General features: G+C 40.6%; 1 protein-coding gene across 8 annotated transcripts in view; it reads left to right on the top strand.

Annotated features, from left to right (window-relative positions):
- PTPRK (protein tyrosine phosphatase receptor type K) overlaps nucleotides 1-14,495 on the top strand; it is a 421,389-nt gene that overhangs the window by 405,666 nt on the left and 1,228 nt on the right. For all 8 annotated transcript variants that reach the window (XM_080586782.1, XM_080586784.1, XM_080586779.1 and 5 more), the window contains 7 exons: nucleotides 717-852; nucleotides 2,736-2,885; nucleotides 3,530-3,703; nucleotides 7,447-7,578; nucleotides 7,808-7,933; nucleotides 11,420-11,583; nucleotides 12,935-13,070. In XM_080586782.1, the coding sequence (XP_080442908.1) occupies nucleotides 717-852; nucleotides 2,736-2,885; nucleotides 3,530-3,703; nucleotides 7,447-7,578; nucleotides 7,808-7,933; nucleotides 11,420-11,583; nucleotides 12,935-13,070 (1,018 nt within the window). The remainder of the gene's footprint in view (nucleotides 1-716; nucleotides 853-2,735; nucleotides 2,886-3,529; nucleotides 3,704-7,446; nucleotides 7,579-7,807; nucleotides 7,934-11,419; nucleotides 11,584-12,934; nucleotides 13,071-14,495) is intronic.

Genomic DNA, 14,495 nt, shown 5'->3' on the forward strand with positions numbered 1-14,495 from the left:
CAGATTATTAATTTAAATCTAAGTAAAAAAGTAGATGAATGAAGATGGAATGAGGTTAGTGGCAACAGACACACATTGTTGTTTCCTGTGCAAGTTTTGCAAGGTTTATGTTGTTGGGACACAGTCCTTTCACAAACAGAATTTCCTTTCAGTACTGTGAAATGTTTAATTACATTCTATAGACAGTTACTGTCCCTTTACAGATTTTAAAATTCCCTGTGGAAAATTCTCTGTGCTGATGTAAAAACAAATCAAGCAGGAGTATTCTGGATACTGCGCTGCCTAAACCAGTTTAGTGCTAGGCTGATAAAATGGACACTTTAATTTCTTACTGTAATGTATCACTTAGAAATCATCCCTAGTCTTATTAAATAGGGACAAGATCTGTCATATTTTGAAGTGCATGAGCTTAATTATCTTCAAGATCTAAGTTTAATTAACATTTTATTTTTTACTTTAAGTACTGATCTAGATGATAAAAGGAGAAAAACTTTTTTTTTTTTTTTTTGCTGTTATGTAGTGGATCAAATCTAATGGGAAATGGTTGTTTTGGGCACATCAAATGTTTTAGAAGACATTATGAAGAGAAGGAGAGAAGATAAATATTAGATAGTGGTTGTGATGAAGAAGAACTGAATGGCTTTGTAAAAATACAGTAATGGGTTTGTAGTTGTTTTAATGGGACTATTCCTAACAGTATTTACTGATCTTTTCAGTGCTGGTGCTGGGCGCACAGGTTGTTATATTGTGATCGATATCATGTTAGATATGGCAGAAAGAGAAGGAGTTGTGGATATCTACAACTGTGTGAAAGCCTTACGGTCCCGTCGCATCAACATGGTACAGACAGAGGTACGTCAGTTTTCCTTCAAAGCTTTCTGAAATGTGCTTGGTCAGAATTTCACTGTTATTTGGCAAAGAGCAGACAGCGGACCTGCTGAGGGGTTATTATCTCCATTGGGAGGCAATACTCAGTACAAACAGTGCCCAGAGCCAGGGTTGTACAACAAACCTGCCAGCTCTTTCTGTCTTCGTACAAGTGAGTGCCCTCCTAGCTTTGTAACAAAAGGAAAGCAAAGAGGACTGTTAGGCACGACCCTACAGTAGGCCTGTCTGTCACTTCTTTCCCAAGCTCCACTACCAGTAATTCCAGGAATCCCAAACTGAAGCTGGTTACCACCATTTTTGGACTATCTCTATCCCCTTTATCCATAATTTGGCTTACCTCTGGAACTTTGTATACATTTCATCCTCCCTTTTCAACTCATCTTTTATTTGCTTTGTTAACCTCATTGCCAAGCCTTTTTTCCTTTTCTGCCCTTCTTGTCTTCCATATGCCTTCAGCAGCCCCCCAGAAAAAACGTTGCCATAGTGATGAAGGTGTCATAGCTCCCATTCTACCACCTGATTATCACTGAGCTGCCACAGAAACTTGGTTTATTGACCTGTATTAAGCCAGGTTTTCTGAACTACTTCACCATCTCCCTGTCCTCCCTGTAGACATCTCCCTGAGAAGTTATTTCACCTGTAATGTTGAATGTGACTATGTGCAATTGGCAGCCATGCATATCATTGTAGTTCACTGCAGTTTTTGTTCTGTGCTGCAAGACATGGCTGTTAAGGAATGAAGAAATGTTCCTGATCAACTAATCCTGCTACAGGGCCATCAATCTTTGGAAAGTGTGTGAACTGTTTCAGTCTGACTACTTCAGCCATCCTAGTTTAATCAGCTGTTGCATGTGAATTAACAGCTTTACTACCCTTCCTTACTCTTCCTCTCCCTCTTGCCTCTTACCTCTCATCTTTTCTCTGAGATTCATACTTAGGCAGCAAAGTGGAGCTCTAGTTGGAGCAGGTTCTTTTGATGGTCATCTAGACAGCAGTGGCGGCAATGGCTCCATAGCGCTGTGCATAAGGTAGCACAAGCTGTACAGCAAGAATACAACTGTGTTCTCTGGATACGTGCTCTTGTTATAGGCACATGTTAAAGTTTCTGCTGGATAGCCTCATTGCTATCCACAGGACCTAGGTAAAGCTGGATCACTTTATTCACCTTGCTGTATAGACATGATTTATGTCTATTAGTAACTCTTGAGGTGATTAAATAGTGTAGGTGCTGTGTAAAAAATGATAGAAAGCCTGACTGAAATAGGAATGCAGTTGTCTAGGACTCAGGATTTCTCAAGAAAGCCAGAAAAAAATAATAATAGAAAGAAACGCTGTTCCTATTGAGATGTGTTTATGACTTGCCCAGCTACTAGGCAATTGGTGTACTAGCTTGCATCCACACACAAGGAGAGTTAGCTTGCTAATCACAGGTAGTTCTTGAAGCAATTTACACTTTCTGCTAGTATTACAAGACTGAAAGCTTTTTGGTTTGGGGGGGGGGAAGTAAAGCCAGCAAGTCAGTGGCATACATACAGAAACCCACAAGCACCACAAGAAAACTGACACTCTGCCCTCCCCTTCCCCCAGTTGCTGTATCTGCTTTTATGTGCTGTATGTGCTTTTAACTTATACTGATGATAAACTGGTTCTGAAGAAAACATCTTTGTTAACTGCATCCCAATTATGGCAAGAGTGTGTTTGTACTAAAGCAATATTTAATAGATTGATGGACAGACACTACCTTGACTGAGTTTTACAGTATGCAGAAGATCTGTTTTTCCTAAAGGAAGGAAAGATTGGTTGTTTTTCAATGACAATAATTTTTGTTTCTTTGCCTAATTTGGTAGGAGCAGTACATCTTTATTCATGATGCCATTCTAGAAGCTTGCCTGTGTGGGGAAACCGCCATTCCTGTCTGCGAATTCAAAGCTGCTTATTTTGATATGATTAGAATAGACTCTCAGACAAACTCTTCGCATCTCAAAGATGAGTTTCAGGTATTTGCAGTTCCTACTAACTCTTTGTGTGACAATATTTTTTTTTTTGCCTCTGGATACATTTAATTTATTTTAATGGAAAGATTTTTTGTTGTTGTTTTTTTTTAATCACATTTATAATACTTTATTCCTTACTTGTATCCCACAAAATAAAATACACCTTTATGTGCTTTACAAAGTTGTTTTAAATATGAAATACCCCTCTTTAAATAAAATTTCAGTAAGTACCTGTCTGGAATGAAGAGCCCTGGTTAGGAACCAAAGAGAGCTTTAGTTTGCATTTGCACAGCTAAGGCATAGCTTGTTTGGGCTCCAGAGGATCCTCTTTGTTTTATTCCTTTTGGAGGGGATGGTGTCATGTGGAAGCTGTTCAATGATATGTGAAGCACCTGTTACACCTGCAGTTTAATGCCCTCCAAAAGCTCCAACACAATAATCAAACAAATAGGAGCTCTTATTTGCTAATGTATTTTTGCACCCATCAAACAAAGAGGATTTGTTTATTTATTTGCTAATGTCTAATATCTGTTTGCTAATGCTTCATGTTTTCCCACATTGCAATATTTCAAATTAATAACTTGGAGACTCTTGAGAATGATGTCTGTCAGGTCAACGTGCTAAAGCCATTGTCCTCTCTCCCTTAGACCTTGAATTCTGTCACCCCTCGCCTGCAAGCTGAGGACTGCAGTATAGCCTGCTTGCCAAGGAACCATGACAAGAACCGCTTCATGGATATGCTGCCACCTGACAGATGTCTGCCTTTCTTAATCACTATTGATGGGGAGAGCAGCAACTATATCAATGCTGCTCTTATGGACGTAAGAGACTATCTCCTTTGTCTGCGTAGTGTGCCATGAAAAGCTGTGTAATATGAGAGAGAACACTTGCTGGTTTAAGAAAGGGTAATTTTTTCATACTATAGTGCCCCGTGAAACAGTCCTAACAAAGAAAGGTGGGGGAACGGGTAGGAAACCCCACTAGCTCGCGTTGCTGGCTCAGAGGTTTTGTTATAGTTAGTTATTTGCACCCTTATGAGACCAACTGGAAAGCTCTCCTTTTCAAGAACATTACATAAAGCTCTAGTCTCCAGCCCTCCAAATCCCAGCAGCATATCAAAAATCTGCTGTTTGTCTTCAAGTAAATATTACCTACCTGAGCACAGAATCATAGAATCATTCAGGTTGGAAAAGACCTGTAAGGTCTTCTAATCCAACCTTTAACCTAGTACTGACAAGTCCACCACTAAACCATGCTACTGAGTTCTACATCTACGTGCTTCTTGAAGACCTCCAGGAATAGTGATTCAAACACTTCCCTGGGCAGCATATTCTAATGTCACACTATCCTGTCAGTAATGTAATTTCTCCTAACAGCCAACCTAAACCTCCCCTGGTGCAACTTGAGGCCATATCCCCTTGTCTTATCACTTAGTGCTTGGGAGAAGAACCTGATCCCCACCTTGCTACAACCTCCTTTAAAGTAACTGTAAAGTACAATAAGGTCTCCCCTGAGCCTTCTTTTCTCCAAGCTGAACAACCCCAGTTCCCTCAGCTGTTCCTCATAAGACTTGTTCTCTAGACCCTTCACCAGCTTCGATGCCCTTCTTTGGACACAAAAGCATGAGGTTACTATTGCTATTTCATGAGAAAGCCTATGTACCTTGGGGCAGGAGAGACAGAAAGAAGAACGAAATGTTTCTTTGGCATGTGTGGAGATAGGGAAGTTTTATGTTGTTTGTATTTTGAGTTGCAGATCTTTAAAGATCATTGAAGTTTGAGCAACAGAAGTACCGTTGGGGAAAAAGCTGATTGATGGGAAGAATGGAGGTGAACCTGCTTACAGTGTCTGGTAGATAAAATAGTTCAGCACATGTGCTGTCAGATACCTGCCTGTGCCTGCCATAGCATTTCCAAAGTTAGGCCCCTAAAGCCACTTTTACAGTAAATACATAAATAGGTGGCCTGGTTTTCAGAGCCTCACTTTCTCAAAAATGAATTAGTCAGAAATTGTGGTATCAAGAAAAGATGCTGGAATAAAATGGTAAATAGCAACAAAAATCATCAGGACTGAGTGGTTATTGTCCTGGAGCTCTGCCTGAGCTAGTGCAGGAAATGTTTATCTGCTAGCAAGATGTAGTTCCTAATCTCACGATTAGCTATTGTGCCAGAAAAATAGAGGACTAGCGTGTGTGAGACCAATCCATTAGGGTGTCATAGGGGCTGAATGGATAAATTTGAGTAGTGAGTAGGATTTTGGTAGTAACCAAAATTGTTTAGACTTGCAGTTAAAAATACATTAAGCACCCGGATAAAATTGATGTGATAGGGACCAATGAACACAGCTGTGTAGAGGAGCGTGATATGGGGAGAAAGGAAGACAATGAAGACAGAAAGGCTGTATGGCAGGAAGAATCCGAGTGTGTAACAGTGTGTGGCAGGCAAAGATAGAAACCAAGCAATGTAGTAATGGATAAGCAATCAGAAGCAAGTAAGGACAGGCAGAAAAGATAGTAATAAAGGGGGAAAAAAACAGCAGAAAAACAACACATTACAATAAAGACATATAACAAGGCTTTAAGAACAGGGTTAAAACTTTGGATAATAGAATTTTTTCATGCTCTTTTTTCTTCTGACTTTTAATGCTGATTTATTTGGAGAGGGGGACCCCGCTGCTGTGGGAAAGGAAAGGAGACTTTCCTAGCAAAACAGAAACAAAGGCTTTCAACTTCCCACACGTACTTGTCCCTGTGTTCCCACAAAAAAAAAGTTGTCTGCTTCCCAGAGTGATAGCAGGTATCCTGCCTGCTCTTTTTAAAAATGTGGTCAGCTTAATCTCAGTATGTTCTCTTGTCTCTGGAAAGACCAGAAATGATGAGGAAAAGGGCTAGAAAAACATCCTCTAGTACATGTTTTATTTCTTAAAAATGTAAGGGAAGAATTGACAGGTGATGTTCCAATTTGCTTCTTGGGCAAGTTGAGGAAGTAGGACACAGGCTGCGTGTCCATGCTGCTTCTTCTATGTGCTTCACACATTATGAAAAGATAGCAAACAATAGGGAAAAAAATGCCACCCTCCTTGTTCTGTTGTCAGATGAGTACTGATGCTAAAGGTATTGATTATGAATATGAAAAAATGAATATGTTATCTTCACAATTTACAGTAAGTAGAATAGAGAAAAAAAAAAAAGTTGTATTTTTCCTTCTGGGCCTCAAACTGTGCTCTTTGAGGGCATGTTAACACATTGCATATGAAGATCCCTCATGTCAACCTGCAAGCAAGCAAGCTCACATACCAGAAGTGGTTTAGCTACCTTACCAGGTCTCTTTGCTAGGCTAACTTAATCTACTTATTTCAGTAAAAATGTGCACAGGTGCTAAACACTTAGTGTGGGGATCTCTGCATTGCAAACAGCAGTCCCAGTACCTTGCCTTCAAATTGGCCACTTAAATTCCCATACGCCTACAAGAGTATTCACCATTTTACTCTGTTTCTCAGATTAACCTGTTGTTGCTTCCTTGCCAGTTCATATCTGTATTCCTTCATTGCAGAGCTAAACGTGCGTAGTTGCAGATCATCTGCAAAAAACTTCTGTTCTCTCCTCTTGTGTTTGCTGCTAGTAATTCCTGTACCGCAGAGGCTTAGCCCCTCTGCCTCTACTTGTATCTGAGGCAACCTGTGCAGGTCTGGAACCCCTATTTGCACTTGTATATAATGCAGCATACAGAAAATGGAATCTTCTGCAAATAGTATTTTGCTGTTTGGCCTCTGCTTTCTGGTGGAAATTAGCCCCAGTAACTCTGAAGGTCAGTACTGAAGTCCAGTAAAAGTTGCCACCAGCTGGGCATTGAGTCCTAGTACACTGTAAGGCAATGCTCTGCTTCATTCCTCTCTGGCTCTTGTTGCTGGAGTGTTCTTTCAAACTAGCAGTGCTGTCTATGGAAAATAAAATGTGAAGAGTTTTCTTGCAGAGGAATTAAAAGGTTTTAGTTTGCTGCTGCTTTGGGGAGTTCTTCTGTGAAAGTTTGCTTGAGATATTCTTGGGGCAAACTCCTTAGTGAACAATAAGGACTCTGAAACATGTAAGAAAAAAGTAGGTGATCTATGGTTGTGGCACTGAAACAGGACTCGGGGCTGAGCTTAGTCTCCAGGTCAGCTTCCGAGCTCTCATGTGGCCTGGTGTGAACAGGGTGACCTGAGTCCTCTGCGACCATCTCTGCAAAATAGAGAGCAAGTTTTCTGCCGGGTTTCCATGGCACAGTTCCTGGAGTGGCATGGACCAAGCTTCAGCTCAGCACAGCCTGGCAGAGCCCCTTCAGTTCCATCTGCACATCTGAACTGCAGGAAGACATGGCCCATAACAGGAGATAGCAGACCTGAGCAGAGCAGCCTCTTTGTTCTTACTAGAGGCAGCAATGTTATTTTTAACATCAGCTTCAGTGAAATCTGCTGTAATTGATGTCACAGCTTTGTTCTATTTATACTTTATTTCTGTTGCAGAGTTTGAGTGGAAGTTATGAAGTACTTCCTCTACCAATGCTAATAAAATCATTTGCCTTTGCAGAGCTACAGGCAGCCAGCAGCTTTCATTGTCACGCAACATCCTTTACCAAACACTGTGAAAGATTTCTGGAGATTAGTGTATGACTACGGCTGTACTTCTCTTGTGATGTTAAATGAGGTCGACTTAGCACAGGTTAGTTTGGGGCTTGAGTTTTCCATACACTGTCATGTACTTTGATTGCTCTGGATCCATTACATGATCAAAATGTAGAGCAGTGCAGTTATTTTACAGGTATTCTGTGGCTCTGCTTTACAGCAACTAATTAATACTGGTAAAAACTAGGTGCGATGTCTGCAGTGGAGCAAGACAATGTTCATATTGTAACTAAACATTTAACTGTACCCATTTTGCTCTGGCACAGGGCTGCCCACAATACTGGCCCGAAGAAGGGATTCTGCGGTACGGTCCCATCCAAGTGGAATGCATGTCCTGTTCAATGGACTGTGATGTAATAAACCGAATTTTCAGGATATGCAATCTAACAAGAGTAAGTATTATCATAACAATATGTAATTGTCGTTAGCACTCTGGGCTCTTATGGTTTTTAATTTTGAATATTAGTCAAATATTAATGTTCTTAAGACATCATCCAGAAAAGAATCAAGCATCACAATCTAATGCTAGCTTCCAGGACTTTTCTACAGCTGCACATTAAGCAGAGAGGACGGTAAGTGATAGTTGTTCTATAATGTTCTTCCTGATGAGTAGAAGTATGAGAAGGATTCTGTTTGTTTGATGTGCAGTGAAAGAGGTATCCACATAAGAAACATATAGCGACAGGCATTTAGTTCATAAATTTTATACGACCTTTTCAGTCCTGGATCAGAAAATGCAGCACTCAGGGTGGTTATATAACCATCGCCTTCTCAGTTTGAGGTACAAGAACCACACACCCTACAAAGTGAGGTGTGAAAAGACTCTGAAAGTTCCTCTAAAGGACTTTGCACCACTGTGCTTTGACCTAAATTTGTCACCTTTTCTTGACTTCAGTACCAATGCCAGTCTTGGTTTCTCGTCAGTTCTTTCATGCATTGCACCATCGTGCCTTTTTGCTGTCCCAAATTGTTTCACACTGTCACAGCATCTTCTCTAGCCCTGTTTGCCACAGTGTATCCTCCTCTAGCTCACCTCTATAAATTACTTACTAATGTTGCATACAGGTAAAGAGTTACAGATGCACGTGATGCCGTTGTCTATGCAGTTAACCAGCAGTGCCTAGTTAACTTACCATTAATACTTCTTATCTTTTATCTAATAGTGAGCAGGCCACCATCTAATATTAGATAGTGACCACCTGTGGTGGTTTTTACTGTGCTAGGCAGCTGAACTCCACCACAACCGCTCTCTCACTCCCCCTCCTTAGAAGAGGAAGGGAAGAAGTGAAGGAAAGAGCAACTCACAGGTTGAGATAAGGTTAATTTAGTTAAAATGAAAAAATAATTATTAAGGAAATGTTATTATTAATTAAACGATTTAACTAAAGGGAAAAAAGGGAAAGGGGAAAAGTGAGGGGGAAAGGGAAAAAAAAAAAAACAAGTATAGGCTGTGCGGAAGTGCAGAGGAAATAAATTACTCTCTACTTCCCACAAATGAGTGATGCTTGACCACGTCCTTGAAGGACCACATCCCTTCTCCTCAGGGCTGCTCTCAATCCATCCTCTGCCCAGCCTGTATTTGTGCTTGGGATTTCCCCAACCCAGGTGCAGGACCTTGCACTTGGCCTTGTTGAACCTCATGAGGTTCACACAGGCCCACTTCTCAAGCCTGTCCAGGTCCTTCTGGATGGCATCCCTTCCCTCCAGTGTGTTGACTGCACCACACAGCTTGGCTTGGTGGCATTAGCAAAATTGCTGAGGGTGCACTCAATTCCACTGTCCATGTCACCGACAAAGATGTTAAACCACATCAGTCCAAATACCGACTCCTGAGGAACACCACTTTTCACTGATCTCCACTTGGACGTTGGACCATTGACTGATACTCTTTGAGTGTCACCATCCAGCAGATTCCTTACCCACTAAGTGGTCCATCCATCAAATCCACGTCTCTCCAATTTAGAGACAAGGATATTGTGCAAGACAGTGTCAAATGCTTTGCTCAAGTCCAGGTAGATGATGTCAGTTGCTCTTCCCCTATCCACCAATGCTGTAACACCATCATAGAAGTCCACCAGATTTGTCAGGCATGATCTGCCCTTAGTGAAGACATGTTGGCTGTAGAAGAATAGCTGTGAGCAAGGCACAGATTACTGTATATATAAAGAATTATTTTTCATCATCATTTTGGTCACACTGGTTTTTTCCAAGTACAGAGATCAGTTTGCATGTGGTTAGTATTTTATCCAAACCCTTTATTTTGCTTATATTCAGAGTTAAGAAAAACATTTTCAGCTCTTCGTACACTGTTTGGAAACTACAGGAAGCAGAGGTGTGGGGCACACTGGTAAATATTACACTACAGCAATTTTTTGTTGTATGCTGAGATTTCCTTTGGGGGGGGGGGGGGGGCATTTCTTATTTTCACTTTTTCCATTTCTTTTTTACTGTGGTTTGATTTTCTACTCCTCTACTTCTCTTCATTTCCTGTGCATTTTGCCTTTACATCTTATTTCTAAATATCACAGAATGGCCAGGGTTGGAAGGGCCCTCTGAAGATCATCTAGTCCAACCCCCTGCTGAGCAGGATCACCTAGGCACATTGCGCAGGATGGCATCCAGGCGGGTTTTCAATATCTCCAGAGAAGGAGACTCCACAGCCTCTATGGGCAACCCGTGTCAGTGCTCTGTCATCCTCACAGCAAAGAAGTGCCCCCTCATATTCAGCCGGAACCTGCTGTGCTTCAGTTTGTGCCAATGCCTCTCATCCTCTCGCTGAGCACATCTGAAGAGAGACCAACTTCATCCTCTCAGCACCCTCCCCTCAGATATTTATACATTTATGAGGTCTCCCCTCAGTCTTCTCTTTTCCAGGCTAAACAGGCCCAGTTCTCTCAGGCTGTCCTCATGCACCCCAGGATACTGCTGGCCTTCTTGGCCACAGTGGCACATTGCTGACTCGTGGTCAGCCTTCTGTCCACCAGGACCCCCAGGTCCTTCTCTGCAGAGCTGTGCTCCAGCAGGTCAGCCCCCAGCCTGTACTGGTGCTTGGGGTTATTCCTCCCTAGGTGCAGGTCCCTGCACCTGCCCTTGTTGAACTTCATGAGGTACCTCTCAGCCCAACCCTTCAGCCTGTCACGGTCCCTCTGAATGGCGGCACAGCTTTCTGGGGTGCTCTGTTCTTCCTATTCTCTTTGCACTATTCTTCCGTTTCCAAAATCCACATTCATATTCCTTTTCACCTGCCTTGGCTCCAAGAAACTGAGCAGACTATTTATTTTTCCAATAATTGAGGCCTTTCTTGTCATCTTAATTCTGTTCAAAACTCTTCCCGTGTAGCATCTAACACATGGAAGGCTCAGAGACTAACAGCAATGATTATAATAGTGTGGCAAAAAGGGAAGACGTAATTCAAGGAAAAAGGTCATATTTGCGTACCAATATTACTTGTTTATTTCTAATGGGGTCCGTTCATGCATGGGAAAGTTTAAAACTGAGCCAAAGGTATGCCTCTTCGTTTCTGTAGGTCTCAAAATTTAACAAATGTTTTTTGTTCATTACTGGTGCTAAGAGTGAAACTTCTTGACAGGCAGAATCTAGGGAATTTGGACATTTAGTCAGGATAGGTTGCAATACTGATTGATAAACTTGAAGTTATCTTCAATATAGTTACTTTTTTAACCTTTTCTCCCCTTTTTTTTTAAATCTTTGTTGAGCCCAAGGAGTATGAATTAACTGAAGACCTATCATGCAATGTATACATGTTGTAATCTGTCCACAGTATAAACACTTAGGTATCATATTAGTTTTATATTTTGGTTTTCTAAACCAAAATGTAAGCGTGCCCTATTGAACTAAACCTCTTTGATTTCCCTCAGCCGCAAGAGGGCTATCTGATGGTGCAACAGTTCCAGTATTTGGGATGGGCTTCTCACAGAGATGTACCAGCTTCCAAGAGATCCTTCTTAAAGTTAATCCTCCAGGTTGAAAAATGGCAAGAGGAATGCGAAGAAGGGGAAGGCCGGACCATCATTCATTGCCTGTGAGTAATTTTGAGAAAGTCAGTTGCTACTCTTCAGATAAGTGCTTTTAAATTGGTTCATGTTTTAAATTCAACCGATACTCTAAAGGCCATATTCTTGTGTGCTTATTCTTGTGTCCTTTTTGCTTAAAAATAAAAGAAAAATAAAATATATCACTGGTACTCTAGGCCAGCCGTTGGTCAACTTTCAGGTTTGTATCGGGTCAACGTACAGTGATTATGAGTATTTTAGATATGATACTACAGTGATACTGTGTATCGTCTCCTCTGTACATAATAGCAAGTTTTTCAAGTGGAAAATATTTACAGATTAACTTCTGTACAGTTTGAGTTTTTGCGGTAAGGAAGTATTTTATGCTGAGTGCCAAATGCCAAATTATTTTTTGTGTACCTCTTGCATATCTTGTATTGCCTTTTTTTTTTTTATTGCCTACTATATTTTGAGGTGTTTAGACTGAAAGGTATGGATATAAGAAATGTGATAAAAGTTCTGTAACATGATCCTAAAAATACTGTTGATAAATGACCACTGGCTACTTATCTGAGTAGTCTAATATTCTAAAAAGAGTGCTCAGTTCATTAAATGTATTACCAGTAAAATTTCATCTAAAAAAAGGAAACGGTTTGGTGGTTTTAAAAGGGCAGTGTCTTTTTCTCCGTCAGCTGAGGATGATCAATCTCTTTCCTTTATATTTACATTTGTACTTATATTTGTATCTATATTTATATTTCCTAGATATTTAAATATAGAGTTTAAATCTTAAAAATTGCATTATACATTTCTCCTTTTTTTAAAAAAAGGCTTCTGTGTATATGTTCAGAATTACCTTGTAGCCCCTTTCTGCCTGCCCCTCCTCAGTATACATGGAACTTTGTGGCTAATTTAAACTTAACAAGGAAAAGCACATACCTGAATTTCTTTGAAGTGAAGATTAAAATAGTTTAGAAGTGCCCCCAAAGGTCAACAAGATACCAAATCAATGATGCCTTGGCATTACTCTGGCTAGATAACCCTCATACTCTAAGATAATTTAAATGAGTCTCCTTCCAGAAGTAAATGGAAAACATTGTACTTGTCATTGAGCTTGGTTTTTAATTTCTAATGTCTCTTTAAACTGGGCTATAAGCTGGGTGGCATGGTGGGCTGCAAGGGCAGAATTCAAGTTATTGAGAGCAAGATCAGAAACACCAAGTGTCTGAGACCAAACCCACTGGAGCTGCAAAAGTGATTGCTAAAACCTAGTCTCCTTGTGGGAGTTGCTCATGCTTACCGAGCGAAAGAACAGAAGTTTGTATTGGATGCTCTGTTATGCCCTAGTGACATTTAATCATCTCTTCTCCTTGCATACAGAAACGGTGGTGGCCGGAGTGGGATGTTCTGTGCCATCGGCATTGTGGTTGAGATGGTAAAAAGGCAGAATGTGGTTGATGTCTTCCATGCTGTGAAGACTTTGAGGAACAGTAAACCCAACATGGTAGAAACTCCGGTAAGCACAAGTCCATCAGGGTTACTGCAAATGGCCGGGGAGCTGGAGGCTGTCTTATTGTGTGGGCTGTGCTCTCAGTCCAGTGTCCATAAAACAGAGCAACCTTTGTGGGACTTCAGCTAAAAGAAGAAAGGGACCTGGATTTTGGTCTCCCATTGTAGTATATATTGAGCGGAGGCTGGTCTGATTCTTAGCATGAGCATAAGGTTGGGAAACGTTACATCTTGTGTTGGAAATTTGTTGTTATGTACACACTAGTCAGCACCATGAGAGGCCAGGCTAAGCATTTATGCTACTCATCTTTTAGTGGTACTCTTATTTTCACAAAAAACGTTTTCATTTAACAGTGTGAACTTAATCTCTCAAAATAACCTGGTCTATTTGAAGAGAAGTTGTGGCATGTTGTGCTCACACAAACGACCCTGAAATTTCACAGAGCAAAATATTTCTTCTTGGTACGAATCAGCTGTAATGGAGACTGTCATGTTTTACTTCTTAATAACAACTGCTGTTTTGGAAGCTATACTGAATAATGGTAATGTTTGTTACTCAGATTTATAGTAGTCAAAATGATACCTCAACTTTAAAATCAAAGACTATTGGATCTTGTGTTTGGAAATTAGTACATAAACAATAGAAGCCTGAATTAGCAAAACCACAAGATGAAAAAATATTTCTATGTACATTGCCAGAACTCAAAACAACCTTCACTATTCTGATGAATGTGTACGCATACAGCATGTCTGTCCATGTCATCACTTGAGTCACCAAAACTGAACATCATGGAAAGTGCTTAAAAAATTCCTTCATTCTCCCAAGTGGATTTTTTTTTCTTCCTTGTAGATGAATGTGAAAGCAGGTTAGACAGTGTTTTGGTGCTTCTGCCATTTGACTCTCACACTGCCAGCAGCCAGTGTCACTTTTCAGCCAGATGGCTGCCTACAGCATGAAATTCAGGGATGCCAATTGAAATTAAAAATGTTTTGCAGTTTATGCATCCTGAAAATTGCTTCTGACCTCGTGAACTTGCATATTGAGCAAAATGGCTGTAGCTGCATTTTCCCACACTGCCCTTTTTCCAGGTGTCAGTGTTTGTTTAGTATCAAGTAGCTTCCGTGGCACAATTTGCTTAATTATTGTGTATCACTTCCATCCATTGCTACTGCATAAATTAAAAAACGGTTAACATATTAACAGCTAGAACATATTGCAGCAGCAATAGCATTGGTCTAGGTATTGCTGGTTTAGCTGCAAATACTTTACAATCTGCCGTGCTATAGACTTCTCAGACACAACACATTGAATTGATGCCTGGATTTCAGTTCACTGCTGTGAGGAAAACAGGTTTGATCACATGGAAAATTACTTGTGTCACTGTAAAGAGAGGCCAAGGTAGATTGTGTATGTTTCTGATAAATGATCTGA

This window comes from Anser brachyrhynchus, assembly GCF_964034855.1.
Source record: "Anser brachyrhynchus genome assembly, chromosome: 3".
NCBI lineage: Eukaryota > Metazoa > Chordata > Aves > Anseriformes > Anatidae > Anser > Anser brachyrhynchus.